The sequence below is a fragment of the Monodelphis domestica genome, chromosome 4 (genome assembly GCF_027887165.1).
Source record: "Monodelphis domestica isolate mMonDom1 chromosome 4, mMonDom1.pri, whole genome shotgun sequence".
Taxonomy (NCBI): Eukaryota; Metazoa; Chordata; class Mammalia; order Didelphimorphia; family Didelphidae; genus Monodelphis; species Monodelphis domestica.
Genome location: NC_077230.1, coordinates 414564760 through 414581020, shown reverse-complemented (window position 1 = coordinate 414581020; position 16261 = coordinate 414564760). Strand labels below are relative to the sequence as shown.

The following is a 16261-nucleotide window of genomic DNA, read 5'->3' as shown; positions in this document are numbered from 1 at the left end:
AAAGGAATAATGAACTGGAGGGATTCCATGTGAACTGGAAAGACCTCCAGGAACTGATACAGAGTGAGAGGAGCAGAACCAGGAGAACATTGTACACAGAGATGGATACACTGTGGCACAATCAAATGTAATGGACATCCCCATTGAACAACTCAGAGGAATTTACGTGAAAGAACACTATCCACATTCAGAGGAAAAACTGGAAGTAGAAAAACAACTGCTTGATTACATGGGTCGAGGGGGATAGGATTGGGGATGTAGACCCTAAAGGATCATCCTAGTGCAAACATCAACAACATGGAAATAGATTCTGATCAAGGACACATGTAAAACCCAATGGAATTGCAAGTTGGCTATGGGAGGGAGTGGGGGAGGGGAGGGAAAGAATATGATTTTTGTAAGCAAGGAATAATGTTCTAAATTGACTAATTAAATAAAATTTTCAAAAAGAAAGAACCAACCAGTCAGACTTGGATAGAGCAAGTCCCTGGGGAACCTTCACAATCACAGAGCACATTGACCTGTCAGGCTTATACAACTCAGAGAGGACAATCTTGGAAGGAAAATATGGCCAAAATAGAATTCTTGGGTCAACCTGCCAATTGCAGGAGGTTAGCTATATTAGGTTTGAGCCCTCTGATTTCTCCACTAGAAGAGCCCAGAAAATGAATGACCTCAACCTACCTTGGGAAGCATGTAACAGGACTTATAGAAGACTTTCCCTATATCAGTGTCCGTGTTATTACCAGGAGTTCCTAAGGAAACAAGGCTGACTTTCCTACCAGGAAGATACGATTGATTGGTCACTTTCACAGAAGCATCAGAGTAGGATTTGGGGGATGGTCATTGGATCAGAGATTGAGAGCTAAAAGGGCCTGTATAGATCATCTAATCTATTTCACCCTCACATGTTACAGAAGAGGAAACTGAGTTTCATGGAATTCATATTACTTTACTATAGTCACACAGGTGAGCGATGGAGATGGAATCTGAACCCAGGTCTGCTGAGTACATGGTCCCTATGCTAAACTGGCTCAGAGGTCCCAACACACTTTCCTGCTCTGGGTGAGTTAAGGGTAAAAAGAGTTCTGGGCAACCTGGGGAGGAGTGAAATCACTCTAGAACACTAGATAAACAGCCTCACCACACCACTCATCCAGCTCAACTACCATATGGATAACCTAGAACTTTTATCCCACCTCTCTGTCTGTCTGTCTCTCTCTCTGATGGGAAAAATAAAAAAAAGCATAAATAATTCTATTATCAGAAAATCCCCACTTCCCACTCCACACACACTTATGAGTGACAGAGAAAGATAACTTCCATCTTTCCTTTCCCCAAGAAAAATTCTGGACCTCTTAGTAATTAGAGACTAAGTAAGGCATTGGTGCCAACATCTCAGGGTCCCATGTCTCCTCCCACATCAGCATCACCTAAAGACTATGAATGCAGGGGGCCATCAAATCACGATGTTTGACACAGTCATCTGTGGAAACCAGGGATTGCAAAGTGGCCCCTAGGAAAGATGGAGACACCCACTCAGCCCCCCTCTGTGTGATTTTTCTCACATTCCTCACTATTGGAATTGCTATGATTATTGTTCTCTCCCTAGCTTCAGGAAAAATGAGAGTAAAATACTTGCAGGATTAATATTAATGTTCCACATTATCCCCCCATAATACCACTAAAAGACCATACTTACAAAATCAAACCTAAAAGACTCTTATGGGTTAACTTCTAACAGGGCTGTACTCAAAATTCTCTACCCTCATGTACAGAACAAGTTCTCCTAAGCCAGTATATCAATCACCCTAGGGAGAGGCTGGTATACCTTGCCTCCGTGACTTGTTTTACCAACTAAAATCTGTCTTGGAAACTCCCAGTGAAATACTAGAAAAATGATTAGCCTCATATTAAAAAAAAACTTGGCAGCAATGTTTGTTGATTGTCTTCTAGAACTGATTATCTATTTTATTAAAAGTAACAAATTATTTTCTTTGATTGTCTGCAAGTCTAAGCACCTCATAGGTTAATGAAATCTGACCTCTACCTATCCTCCCTGTGATGAGAAATCATTTATCATTTGCAAATGCTTTGTGTGTGTTGTCAGAATCAATAGCAATGTAATATATAGAATAATCACAGAATGTTAATCAAATGATTTGTTAAAAGTTAGACATCCAATTATCTGCACTAAACATGTATGTTGAATAATGTAGCTGTATGCCAAGAAAATATGTAGCCATTGAGGGGTATAAAAACACAACTCTGGGCCAGATGGAGCAGTTCTGTGCAAAGCCTGGCCCGGGATGACACTCTCAATTGTCTTCCCATCACTCATTTGTGCCTTCACTGTCATACCTAGTCAAGGACCCCAGAAGCTGTGGACAGGGCTAGACCTGAGACCATGGCAAATGAATATAACTCAAAATTTTATTTTCTGTGTATACAAAATGGATAGTAAGGCCCAAATGACTATACATTATTTACAGAGAAACCCTGGGCTACCCAGCCCCCTATCCATGGCTGACCCTCTCCCCTACTGGACCTTGGTGGAGAACATCTAAGGGTCTGACACCCTCACCTAGGATCTGATTCTCTATCCTGCTGGGCCCCTGGGGGTGGGGAAGAATTCTAGACTCTAATCCCCAGAAAGTGACTGGAGGAGAAGAAATGTTAGAGAAGGGAAACAGGGGGAACCTTCAGGAGCCAGCCTTGGTCTCTCCTTTATGCCCTAAGACTGAACCAGGGCCCAGTTCCCAGGCTCTCACCTTCAGCACCCATCAGAGTTCTGAATTTAAGTCTCAGTCAAAAATCTCAGACTTGGCCCTGTATGGCTCTGTCCATCTCCACTGGGGCTCAGCCCTTTCCCTCCTGGTTGTGTACATGGCAGTCTCTCTCTTTTCTGGTCTATAGAGAAGGCTAACCAGTTGAAAAGTCATCACCTTCCCCTCAACAGGTCCCAGTTTTCAGCCCATCCTCATCTCCAAAGGAGTCCAGTCATAGCATCACTGCCCTATTCTATTGCTAGAAGAAGCCTTTGACTTTGGGGCCCTGAGCAGTCCACACCCCACCATTAGGGACTTGTGGGATGTGGTTGTGCAGTGAGTCAGAGAGAGTAGATATCTGAGGGCTAGAGAGCAAGGAGCAAGAGGTGATACCCAGGGCTACAAGGATCTCTTTCCTAGCTCAGCTGCAATCCCTAAGGCCCATATGGCCCACACAACCTCATGCTGTTCTGGAAAAGCAAGTAAGGAATGTAGTATGGTCCCCAGTGTGTGCTGGGGCAGAAGGGATGGAAAAGTGGAGCAGATTCCACTCTCCTTCCATAGAAGCCTAGGCTCTGACACTTCCCTGCTCTCTCTAAGCTCTGAGGGAGGGTCTCTTCAGGAAGACATGGAGCATGGGGGTTCAGGAGGAGGGAGGGACGTGGAAGGTCAGTAGTAATTGTCTTTCTGGCCAGGGGCCTCTGGGTGACTCCTGGTCTCAGGTACCAGCTCCAGGTCAGGGTTCTCATCCTGGGGGAGAGGAGGGATCCACAGACATCAGTGGAAAAAACAAAGAATTTAGTCAGAGGATGTAGGTTCAAATCCTGCCTCTGTTACTTAGAATCACAAGCTCTATGCTGGAAGGACCCTCAGAGGCCAGCTAGTCCAACTCCCCCCCCCCCCATGTTATAGAGGAGGCAGAGAAGTTGCATGATTGTTTAAGGTCACAGAGGAAGCTTTTGAACCCAAGTCCTCTGACTCCAAAGCCAGTATGCTCACTATGAGCAGTGGGACTTTGGGCAGGTCACTAGATTTTCTGAGCCTCAGTTTCCTTATCTGTAAAATGAGAGGGTTAGACTCATGAACCCTAAGGTCCCTCCCGGCTCTAGATTTAGGTTCTTATGCTTGTATTTGTACCCCAGCACACCTTCAAGCCTAACCTATGGGATATGACTAAAGGATGCTGGTTTCCTTTCTTCCTTATGATGCTAAGAAATGCCCGCCTTCTTTCTCCCATGACCTCCTGCCTCTGACTGCAGAAAAAGTCTAGGGAAGGGGGAACATCTTACAGCCCTCTCTCATACGGCTCTCTGGGAGCCCTTAGACCAACACCCTCAATGCCTTTATTCCTTCAAGCCTTACCAGTTCCTGGTCATCCTGGTAGTCATTCAGTAGCTCTGTGCCAGTCCTGTGGCGTCCCTCTCCAGCCTGTGTCCCAAACCAAAAGGCAAAAGTCACTTGATAGGACTTCTAACAGCCTCAGCCTCTCAAGCAGAGTAGCTGGTGCCCCCTCCTCCTCCTCCTCCTCCCAGCTGCCCCTTGATCATCACCTGGTCCTGCTCCTCTGCTCTCTGTTCCTGGGACTCCTGAGCCTGCTGAGCTCTCAGGGCCCCCTCTTCCAGCCTCGGCCGTTCTACCTCTGCCTCTTCAAACTCATCCTCACCCTGGTTGTTGGGATCGTGGGCAGGGTCCGCAAGGACATCAGATCCCTGGAGAGAGGAGCAAGGGAAGGGAGGGCCCTCCAGGTACCCCCCCAGAGCCCCCAGGCACTCAGGCCCCTGGGACTGTGTACTCACCACTGGCCCCTGGGCCCCTGGTTCCTTCCTGAGCCGTATATTCTCCTCCCGATCAATCATGCCAGCATCTGAAGGGGGAGGGCACAGGGATGAGCCCCAATACCTTAACCTGGTGGGCTGAGGAGTGGAGATGCCACCTGATCAAGGGTCCCAGGCTGCCCCATTCACTGCACAAAAGGGAGGCAGGTATGGGAGAGGATGATGCTCCCTCTCCCTGGGTACCCATTCTGGTCGGATGCAGCCAAAAACACCATCAGCTCAGGCCTCTAAGCCTTTAACAACCGTGGCCTACTTGTTAATGGGCTTTAGATGGAGTTATAGGGCAGGGATGAGGGACTGAAGAAGGATCTCCTATTATTATTGATTCATTGATTATTGCTTTCTCTGACCCAGAGCACCAGGCCAGGCCAATCCCATTCTCTCTCTGTCTCTGTCTCTGTCTCCCTCCCACCCCCCACCCCGTCATCTTTCCAATTCATCTTTTCACAGAGCAATTTAACCCTGCCAGTCCTCTGCTCAAGAAGCATGGGTGATTCCTTGGTGCACCTAGAATAAAATACGGGTCTGCTGGAGCCTAGATTGTCTGTACCATTCTGCATATGCTTATATATATGTTATCTCTTCAGAGATGATGTAAGCTCCTTGGGGGCAGGAGCTATTGGACTTTTTTTCTCTTTGCTACCTTAGTGCCTAGCAAAGTGCCTGATATAGCTAGCTAGCTTTTATGTAGCACTTTAAGGTTTGAAAAGGGCTTTTCATGTTAACTCGTTTGTTCCTCATGATCCTGCGAGGTAGGAGTTATCATTATTCCCATTTTCAGATGAGTAAACTGAGGTAGATAGAGGTAAAGTGACTTGCCCAGGGTCTTACAGCTAAGTATCTGAACTTTGGTCTTCCTGACTCCCAGCCCCATGCTCTATCCACTGTGACACCTTGCTGCGCATTCTTGCTTTTATGCTGAAGTCAGTCTGGCCCACTTGGAGCTCCTCATATTAGAAATTCAATCTCCCACCTCTGTGCTTTTGAATTCAACCTGTTCCCCACAACGGGAATGGCTTCCCTCCCTCCCTTTGCTTTGCCAAGTCCTGCTTCCAGCTCCAGGGCTGCCTCTGGCTCTTCCTGCCCCATCCTCGCCCCCTTCCCCAATCACTTGGCAACTCTCTATTTTGTGTCTCCTTTTCTAGGTATCTGTTCTCCCCTCCGATAGAATGGAAGCCCTCTGAGGGCAGTCCGGCTGGCTCCTGCCTTTGGGACCCCAGTGCCTCGCACACAGTAGGGGCTTAATCAGTGCTCGCGTGTGTCGGGGAAGTCCAGTAAAGTCAGCCCGCTCTCGTTCCTGGACTCCCTGGGCCGCCGCGAGAAAAGGAGGAAGGGTGGGAGAGGCAGCCTGCCTTCCCGCGCCCTTCTCCCCCAGGGCCTGCCATCCAGCAGCGCCCAGTGCTGTGCCCCGGCGGATCCTTGGCACGTACCGGCGTCTTCTGCCTTGTGACAAAGTATTCCTGGGGGGCAGCAAGGCTATGCTATCGTGTGTGAACAGGAGAGCCATCAGGGCCCCCGGGCCGTCTCCCCGAGGGGAGGAACCCAGGCCGTCTGGCCCAGCCCAGGGTTCTGGGGAGCCAGAAGGCCCTTGGGAGCTCCACTGGCTAATCCCCTCATTCTGCAGCTGAGGAACCAAAGGCCACGGGGCAGAGGGGAGGACTAGAAGCCAGGGCGCCTGGCGCCAGGTGCACGGACCGGCCGCCTCATTCACACTTCCGGGAGGGGAAGGAAACCAAGAGGGATCCTGTCCCTGGGAAACTGACGGGGAGACTTGTTATTAGGCAGCCCAGGTCGGGCCTCCCCACGCACCCATCTCTAGCTCCGCCTCGTCGGGCCCTGCCCTTCCGTGGTCCTTCCTGGCTGCTGGGCGCTCGGCCCCCTTTCCCGGGTTGCCCGGCGGAAGAGGCCGGGGCTGGCTGCTCAGGGGGTCCTGCTGGCTCTTCTCTTGGGCATTCACTTTGTTGACGATATCTTGCCAGCTGGGGAATGGAAAAGGGAGGGGGCTAGGCGCCAGGCCCCTTCCTCGGGCCGTAAAGCGTGAGGCCTGGTGGGCGTGCTCTCGTTGGAGTCACCGGCTGCCACGCCTGCGCTTTGGCCGGGAGCACGAGGTCCTCAACGGCGCACGGATCCTCTGACCCGTCTACCCGTCACTAACTCCTCCAGGCTCGGTGCCAGAGTGTCCCCCAGCCCCTTGGGGGGACACGCTGGGGATTCCCTGACTCACAAATGCTGACGCGGAAGCCCCGGAATGTAGCCTAGATGGGGGGGGCGCCGAGGGGGTAAGCGCTAGTCACGACCTTTGACCTTCGAGGTCACGAGGCCAGTGAGGCCCCCAGAATCCAAACGCCAGCCCGGGGAGTGGGGGAGCCGAGGCCAACGTGTATTCCCAAACTGTCCTGTGTGAGCGGCATTTGGGGCAGCCGTCGGGGGAGAAGAGGCGCCCCGGCATGGCTCCTGGAAAGAAGCCCCGTTCTGCCTCACTCCAAGGAGGGCCCAGGCTGCCCCACACCAACGCCCGGTCGGCAAAGGCGTGGCGGCGTGCCGAAGCCCCGCTTCCCTCCTCGCCCCCCACCTGCGCTCCCGGCCCAGACACCCACCTCTGCATCTGTACGTGTGGGCTAGCGGGGGCAGGGAGGGCCTGGGGCTCTCTTTCCAGCCCTGTGGGAGGCTGCTGCTGAGGGGGCCGACCCCGGGGGCCGAGTCTCTCAGGGGAGGTAGCGATAGGGGCCGCCACCACCACTACCTGCTGAACCTGCGGGCAGGGGGAGGCAGCTCAGTGTCCCTGCCCGAGACCCTCCGCCCGGCTCTCCGGGGCACCAGGGTGGGCGCAGGGCAGCCCCCGGGGAGGGAGGGCCCGGGATGCTGGGTCCACAACTCTTCGGGAGTCCCAGGGACGAGGCAGGACCGCCCCGGCCCGGGATCCAGCCCGGCTCCCCAAGAGGCCGCCCATTTCAAGGGGATCTGGGAGCTCCGACAGCGGGGGCACACCAGCGAGCTCAGCTCCCGCCGGGCCTCCCTCTCCCACCCCGGACCAAACACCTCCCGCCTCGGGGAGGAAGAGGAGGAAACGGCTGGCGAGAGGCGATTGTCTAAACGACTTCCGACTGGGGAACACCCAAAGCAGGCGGGGAGGGGACGAGGGGAACGGCATACCGGGTGTCCCGCTGGAAGGCTGTTCACCGTCCTGGCGAATCGGAGGACGGGACCCTCGATGGGTTTCTGGGGCCAGAAAGGGGGCCCCGAAGAAGGCAACGTCAGGTCTGAGAAAGGGGGCTGCGCCGGGGGCAAGGCCCGTGTCCCTGGGGCCCGGGCAGCCTGAGGGTTCCAGCCAGGAGGCAGCTGGGGCTCCTGGGGGTGCACGGCCAGCCTGGAGCCCGGGGCCATGAACACCTGCAGGAAGAAGGCCGGGAAGCAGGTTGAGGCCCCGCGGAGAGGAGCTGCTCCAGACTCTCGGGGTCTCCCCTGGTCCCACAACGGAACCTCACTGGAGGAAGTTACCAGCGGATCCGACCCTGTGAAGGCCCACGATTCCAGCCGAGCCTTCCACTGGACTCGCTTCCCCCCAGCTCCTTTCCTATCGACATCCCCTCATGCAGATGACATCACCTTTTCTCTGTCTTTTGAACCCCTCCCCTTCCCTCTTAGAATCAAGACATATCGGCTCCAAGGCCGAAGAGCAGGAAGGGCCAGGCAATGGGGGTCAAGTGACTCGCCCAGGGTCACACAGCTGGGAAGTGGCTGAGGCCAGATTTGAACCCAGGACTTCCCGTCTCTAGACCTGGCTCTCCATCCACTGAGCTACCCAGCTGCCCCCAACATAACCTTTTACTTCATTCATTCTTTCTTTCATTCATTCATTAAGTGTCCATAATGGAACAGGAAGAGCGCTAGGCATTGGGCTGGAAAAGATGAGACCCAAATCGACAAGTCCCTGCCCGTCTACACCCTCTCAAGGGAGACCCGAATAGATCAACAAAGTACATACAAATACTCATCGTTCCCTGGGGGAAGAGGGGTCGGGAAGACCATCAGGAACTTGAGAGCAGTCTGTGTCCTTTAGCGCTCCGGAGGGAAGGAAAGGCGATGGGAACAAGCATTTATGGAGCGCCAACTGCATGCCAGGTGCTGAGCTAACCGCCTCAGGCGTGTCTGCTCTCTGGCCCGTATCTGGACCTCACACATACTCACTGACTGACTACTGACCTATGCTAAGGGGCATCAGGAAGCCTTAGGAAGAAGCTGGGGATTCTCCTGGGGAGGGGAGTGCCAGCCAAGCAGGGGTCAAGCTCCAGAGCGAAGATGCTTCTTCATTCTCCCAGCCACCAGCACTTCCCACCAGGAAGAACAGCCCACTGAGGTGTGCACATCATTCTCTCCACAGAATGCAAACCCTTTGAGAGTGGGGAGCAATTTGCCATCGGATCCCCAGGAGCTAGCAGGGCCTGGCAAACAGCAGGGGCTTAATGAATGCTTGCCGATCGACTGCTTGGACAGAAACCCCCTTGGTCATCCTCGTCGCCTCCACTCGGCCTTTCTCAGCTCAACCCCCAATCCTTCTTTTTGTCTGGTCACATATTGCTCGTGAAAGTGGCACCCATAACCTGCTCCAGCAGCCATTCATTTCTTCTCTCCTCATTTCCCCTCTCTCTCTCCTTTGCTCCCTGCCCTCCCCCATATGCTTTCAGTCTCTCCCTCTCCATCACCCCAATCCAAAGGAAAAGCCCTTCTTAGACCTTCCTAACCCACGTAGCCCCCCATCCCCTCTCCCTGTCTTCACTGAGAAACTTCTCCTCCATCCATGTACCCCGATTCCCTCTACCACCTCCGCAATCCTTTGCATTCTCCCACCCCCATCATATCAGTCTCCATCCAACGGACTCTTTCAGGTCTCCTCCAGCGTGAAGCCCCCGTAGTATCTGACACTGTTAACCACTCCCTCCCTTATCTCTTCTCCCACAGCACTCCAGCCACCAACCAGCACCCACCATGGGCCAGGCTGGGGATACAAAGGCAGGAAGAACCAAGACAGGCTCTGCCCTCCAGTTCACAGGGGACCCACACGTACCCCGAGGGCCATATTCGAAACTTCGGCGTTCTTTGTCTTTCTTTCTGGAAGATCCTTGACCTCTTCAGGACCCCTTAAGGTGGCTGCTCTACAAGGGTCTCCCTTGGGCTCCCTCTCCTTGCTTCCACTACTGCTTATTCCAAGAAGGAATTTTTGCTGCAGTTTGGTCAAGTTTATTGTTTTAATTCATTTTTTGGTTGATTCTTTAGGGTTTTCTGACTAAATTATCCTCGCTCCAAAAAGTGACCATCTGGTTTCTACTTTGCCTCAGCTTAGTCTCTCAATTTCTCTTTCTTATTAGCTTGTTGTTTATACAAAAATGTTAGGCATATATTTTTTTTTTGCATATCAATTCTCCTATATTAAATGGTAGTGGTGATGATGGCCATCCTTGCTTTATCCTAATCTTACTGGAAAGACGTCAAGCTTATATAAAAATACATATAATATATATAAAAATAAATATATAAAAAATATATGTCATATATCTAAAACTCTTGGTTTTATAAGATTTATTCTATTAAGAATCCATCCCTTCCTCGCTGTGGGACCCTGGGCAAGTCCTAGCCTTCCTGCTCTTCGGCCTTGGAACAAACACACAGTATCGATTGTACGAGGGAAGAGAAGGGTTTAAGGAAAAGAAGAGGTCCGCTGACTCCTACATTTTCTGCTAGGGTGGTTGTTTCAATAGGGAAGAGAAGGCTTTTGTCAGGACACGATAGAGGTCCGGTCATACTTGAAAACTTGGTGGAAAGGACTGGCCGTCTTGTGCTTGGCCTCGGAGGACAGAAGCAGGACCAATAGGTGGGAGACGCAGCGATGCAAATTTAGGCTTCGTGTCTGGAGACGTCTTCTAACAACGAGAGCCGTCCATCCCACGGGGCTCGGCTGTCTTGGTCCCGATAAACCAACAACCTTGGAGGGATCCCTTTCACAGCTGAGCAAACCGGGCCGAGAAGCCTTTCCTACTGGACTTCTGGTGTCCAACCTTGGGTCAGTCGTTTTTCAATCATGGCCGACCCTTTGGGACCCTACTTGGGGTTTTCTCGGCAGAGACACTGGAGCGGTTGGCCATTTCCTTCTCCAGCCCTTTTGACCGATGAGGAAAGTGAGGCAAACAGGGTGAAGTGACTTGCCCAGAATCACACCCCTAGAAAGGGTCGGAAGCCAGATTTGAACTCAGGAAAAGCTGCCCCCTGGCCTGTTTCTACCTGAGGCTTCCTGAGCTGAGCCTGCGGCCTCGGGGGCTGGAGGAGCTGCTGCTGCTGCTGCTGCTGCACCTGCCGGCTGGCCCCAGCCTCCTGGAAGCTGGGCATCTTCTGTAAGGCCTCCTTGAGCTGTCGGAACTCCTCCATCTGGGACTGGAAGAGGGGAGAGAGCAGGGGAAAGAGGGGGCTGATGAGATGAACCTACCCATTTCCTCACCTCTCCAACAACTAGCCCTTCTCTCCCCTCACTGGAGGGTCAAAAGGTCTGAGATTCAGGGACTGTACAAGGGAGGAGGAGAAGGAAACAACCATTCAAGCACCTACTGTGTGCCTGGCACTGGGCTAAGCCCTTTACAATTATTATCTCACCCGATCCTCAACAACTCTTGGAGGGGGGTGCTATAATGAGCCTCGTTTTGCAGATGAGGAAACTGAGGCAATAGAAGTTAAGCGACTTGCTGAGGGCCACACAGCTAGGAAGTATCTGTGGCCACATCTAAAGTCCGGTCCTTCTGACCCGTGCAGGACCAGGCCTCTCCCTACTGTGCCTCCTGGCTACCCTAGAAGATACAGAGTCCACCTCCCTCATTTTACAGCTAAGGAAACAGAGGAGGCGAACAGAGGTTCAGTGACGTGCCCGGGGTCACACAGGTAGGGGGAAAAACCAGAGAGGCAGAATTTGAACCCAGGCATTTGGACTCCCAGTTCAGCACTAATCCGACTGGGTCATGACGCCTCGGCAGTCAGGAGGCAGGCCTGCCTCTCACCTGGGCATTCCGTAGCTGGCTGTGAACGTCCTGATGAGCCTTCCTGAGAAGCTTGCTTTCTTCTCGGAGTTTAAACACTGTGTCTGTGGGGTAGAAGTCAGGAGCTGAGCACGCCCGGGAAGGAGCCCCCCACATCCCTCTGCTGACTCAGAGGAGAGGAATCGAGGCTCCGCGCTCTCCACAGGCTAGCCCTCTGCTCTCTCCAGGAGTCACTGCCTTGTCTGAGGTAAAGGTCTGTTTCCTGCGTATGTGCGTCCTGCCCCCTGCCTCAGTCCTCTCTCACGGCAAGGACGTGACTGTTGGATCAGCAATCCCCTGGAAACAGGGCAGCCTGCCCTCTGAGCAGCAATTCCTCCACGGACGAGCCTGGGCCTTCCCTTCAAAGAAGGTGGGCATTGGCACCTCCTCCTCAGACTGGGGCCCCCCCAGGGGCAGAGGCCCCACCTCCCCCTCAGACTGGGGATCCCCCAAGGGCAGGGGCCCCACCTCCCCCTCAAACTAGGGCTCCCCAAGGGCAGAGGTCCCATCTCCCCTACAAACTGGGGCTCCCCCAAGGGAAAGGGCTCCACCTCCCCCTCAGACTAGGGCTCCCCAAGGGGCAGGGACCCCACTTCCCCCTCAGACTGGGGCTCCCCCAGGGGCAGAGGCCCCACCTCCCCCTCAGACTGGGGATCCCCCAAGGGCAGGGGCCCCATCTCCCCTACAAACTGGGGCTCCCCCAGGGGCAGAGGCCCCATCTTCCCCACAAACTAGGGCTCCCCAAGGGGCAGGGACCCCACCTCCCCCTCAGACTGGGGCTCCCCCAAGGGCAGGGGCCCCATCTCCCCTACAAACTGGGGCTCCCCCAGGGGCAGAGGCCCCATCTTCCCCACAAACTAGGGCTCCCCAAGGGGCAGGGACCCCACCTCCCCCTCAGACTGGGGCTCCCCCAAGGACAGAGGCACCACCTCCCCCTCAGACTGGGGCAGGGGCCCCATCTCCCCTACAAACTAGGGCACCCCAAAGGGCAGGGACCCCACCTCCCCCTCAGACTGGGGCTCCCCCAAGGGCAGGGGCCCCACCTCCCCCTCAGACTGGGGATCCCCAAGGACAGAGGTCCCATCTCCCCTACAAACTGGGGCTCCCCCAAGGGCAAGGGCTCCACCTCCCCCTCAGACTAGGGTTCCCCAAGGGGCAGGGACCCCACCTCCCCCTCAGACTGGGGATCCCCCAAGGGGCAGGGACCCCACCTCCCCCTCAGACTGGGGATCCCCAAGGACAGAGGTCCCATCTCCCCTACAAACTGGGGCTCCCCCAAGGGCAAGGGCTCCACCTCCCCCTCAGACTAGGGTTCCCCAAGGGGCAGGGACCCCACCTCCCCCTCAGACTGGGGCTCCCCCAAGGGCAAGGGCCCCACCTCCCCCTCAGACTGGGGATCCCCCAAGGGGCAGGGACCCCACCTCCCCCTCAGACTGGGGATCCCCCAAGGGCAGGGGCCCCACGTCCCCCTCAGACTGGGGCTCCCCAAGGGGCAGCCACCTCCCCAAAGCTCAGCTGCAGCTCCCTGGGCCTCACCCTGTAGACTGGCCACCTCGCTGTCCTTCTCCCGCTGCAGCTGGGCATAGCGCTGCCCGTGGCTCTCCAGGGCCTTCCGGTGCTCCAGCCTCAGCCCGCTGTGCTGCAGCTGCAGGTCCAATAGTTGCTTCTTCACATCCTCATGTTGGTTCTGGGAGTTGAAGAGGGGGTGGGGAGCCCCACAACACTCGGTTTAGCACCAGCTCCCCTCACCCCATCTCGGCTTTTCTTCTCCCCCAGGGACAACGCCTTCAAATAGCAGAGACGGTCAGAAAGAAGCCAGAGAGCACCGGAGCCATCCCGGTGACCAACGGTCTATGGCTGCTCCCCAGCCTCCTCAGCTCTGGCCCGGACAGACAGGTCCTGCCTGGGTCGCCAAGCACCCCGGTCGTGGGGCTGCCCCCTCGAGCCCCTCCTCCCCCGGGCCCTCACCTTGAGGATCCTGTGCTGCGAGCTCAAGGCCCCGTAGCGGTTCATCGAGTCTTGCTGTAGGCCAGCCCGGTCCGTGAGGAGAGAACAGACATTTCATTACACACGGCGGTAAGCAGGTGGGCAGCGCTCTCTACCCCTGAGGCTTTTAACTTGGGGTCCGCCAACCCCCGGGGGTCTGTGGACAGATTTCAGAGGCTCTGTGCCCTTGGAGAGGCAAAGAATGCCGCCTTCACCCCGATACTAGCGGCTTCCTTTTAATCCTTTTATTTTAGGGTCTCAATCAGGGCTCCGAGGAGGGTCCCGCAGGCGTCCCCAGACTGCCCGGGGGTCAGGGGCACACACCAAACGGTCCAGAGTGCCTGCAGTCCACCCCAGCTGCCTCGAGGTCCAAAGCAGCGGACCAGTCACAGGAACTCCCAGCATGCCCCCTTGCTACAAGCTCCCATCCAAGAGGGATGGCCATCAGGATTGATGTCATTGCCCCTATTTCTGCATCTTCTCCCGAGTCTTGTCAGCCACCATTCACACAGAAACCATGCTCAAACTAATCACAAATCCTCCCTAAATCTTCATTGAGGCAAGCCTTCCACGGCTCACAAGTTGGCCTCATTTTGTTAACATGAAATATTTGAGGGAGAAATGTCTTCTAAAAACCCCTGAGGGGCCCGTGGATGAAGAGCCAGGTCTAGAGACGGGGGTCCTGGGTTCAAATCTGGCCTCTGACACTTCCTAGCTATGTGTCCTTGGGCAAGTCACTTAACCCCCATTGCCTAGTCCTTCTCATCAATATGCAGTCTTGATTCTAAGGCAGAATGTAAGGGTTTTTAACAAATAAAGACGCCGAGTCCACCCGTAATTCTGTGAGAGCCTAGGGATGAGGGAGGACTAGGGAATGGGAGGGATTTGTCCAAGGTCAGTGGCACAATCAGGACTAGCATCCAGGGATCCTGATTCCCAGCCTGCTCTCTCCTTTGACTGCTCCTTCCTCTTAAATAATCACAAGCTGTCCCGACCTTGCTGGCAACAGAACTGAATCGGATTTCAAATCCTCCGATTCACCCCTTCTTCCTTTCCAAACGCCCTCAATCCCAGGTTGTGAAGTCTGGCACTCAGACACCCACCTCGCCCCCGAGAATGCCAGCCTGACCCCAGAGAGCTCCACTCCCCAGCCACCACTCAGGGCTGGTGGGGTCCCTCCTGGTCTTCTTTGAAACTAAGGTTTTCCATCTTAGAATCAACACGTGGCCACTGGTTCCAAGGCAGAAGGGCAGGAAGGGCTAGGCAAATGGGGGTGCAGTGATTTGCTCAGGATCATATAGCTAGAAGAGTCTGAGCTCAGATTTGAACCCAGGATCTCGTACCCTAGGACGAAGCCATCTAGCGGCCCACCCTCCGCTGAGCCCCACTGACCTTTTCCTTGTTGAGAGCTTCCTGCGCCTCCAGTTTGTACACTAGGAAATCTGGAGAGGAAAGGACCTTGGCGTTACCCCATGCCTCTGCCAAGATTCTTTCTTCCCACCCTCTCTAGTTTCCAGAATCACCCAAATCCCCTGAACCCCCAGAGGGAAGTCTGTGCTCGAAGCTTCCAAACTGGGAGTCATCTAGAGGCCAGAAGGCATGCATAGAGAAAGGGGAAATAGACCCATCCCATCCCCTCCATAGTGGGCAGGGACCCGAGGAAGCTGGATGGGGGGGCACCCTTCCCCAGTCTGGGTGCTCTGAGCCCCTGGGGTGGGAGCCCCGGAGCCTCTTCAGGCACACTACCTTCCTTGGTCTTCTTGTGTTCCCCTCGCTCCTTCTGCAGGGACCTCTCCAGGCGGGACCGATGCTCATACACCACTGGGGGGGAAGACCAGAAGGTTGGGGAGAAGATCTAGTCCAACTCCCAGAAAAGGGATAGGGTCGTGGGCCCGGCTGAAGGCACACAGGCAAAAAGAGAGAAATGTGCCCATCTCTTAGATGGATAAACTGAGGGCTTGCCCTGGCTTCCTGGTACTCATCAGAGCCTACTAGTATGCTTTTTCTTAGTTCCCAATTCCAGGGGGGTGCTAAACATTCTGGAGGAGAGAATGCACACATACCAGAGACCCACAGGCCTCCTCCTCCTCTTCCCTCATTCCCTCTCCCCTTGGTTTCCCTCCCTATGCCAAGTCACAGGCCACAAACACACTCGGAAAACAGACACTGCCAACTCCTGAAAAGCTTCTGTTCTTGCTTGGAAACTCTGAATCTGGAAAATTCCAGCCCCCCGCCCCCCTTTGGCTCGGCACGGCCTCCTAGGCCCATTGGCCAGCGTCTCCCTCCTCTCTCCAGCCCCCGATTTCCAGCAGAGATAGAATGCAGCTTGTTCTCATCACGGCTGGCCCTCTACCTGCCTAGTCCTCAGCCAAGGGGCTCCCTAGGGCCCTGAGAGGAGGCAGAAACAGAATACTCCCCAGACTCCACTGAAAAGCCAGGCCCTGCCCCTCCAACCTCACCGAGAGGCCCCAGGCCAACGTTTCCTGGCCTTCAGCTGAAGGAGGAAAAGACTAGGTTAGCGTTAGCCCTTGCCCTCTGCTCGGATGCTGCTGCCTGCCTTCCCAGGCCTGGACCCCAGGCGGGGAGACACCATGGCTTTGAGCTTTTGTGGGAC

At 54.6% G+C, this 16261-nt stretch overlaps 1 protein-coding gene and 1 non-coding gene across 2 annotated transcripts in view; both read right to left on the bottom strand.

Annotated features, from left to right (window-relative positions):
* Positions 1–2415: 2415 nt before the first annotated feature.
* The window catches only part of LOC130459008 (Golgi integral membrane protein 4-like), a 23510-nt gene continuing 9664 nt past the window's right edge, over positions 2416–16261 (bottom strand). Inside the window, exons 3-15 of the mRNA XM_056826204.1 lie at positions 15394–15468; positions 15040–15089; positions 13630–13683; positions 13198–13348; positions 11644–11726; positions 10880–11029; positions 7757–7993; positions 7201–7355; positions 6413–6582; positions 4565–4632; positions 4319–4477; positions 4131–4196; positions 2416–3518 (exon numbers count right to left, since the gene is read on the bottom strand). Coding sequence (XP_056682182.1) covers positions 3438–3518; positions 4131–4196; positions 4319–4477; positions 4565–4632; positions 6413–6582; positions 7201–7355; positions 7757–7993; positions 10880–11029; positions 11644–11726; positions 13198–13348; positions 13630–13683; positions 15040–15089; positions 15394–15468 — 1499 coding nt within the window. The 3' untranslated portion in view covers positions 2416–3437. The remainder of the gene's footprint in view (positions 3519–4130; positions 4197–4318; positions 4478–4564; positions 4633–6412; positions 6583–7200; positions 7356–7756; positions 7994–10879; positions 11030–11643; positions 11727–13197; positions 13349–13629; positions 13684–15039; positions 15090–15393; positions 15469–16261) is intronic.
* MIR7261 (microRNA mir-7261) lies at positions 15088–15148 on the bottom strand. Its single transcript, NR_127448.1, has one exon. It is a non-coding gene; the product is annotated as a microRNA mir-7261 (primary transcript).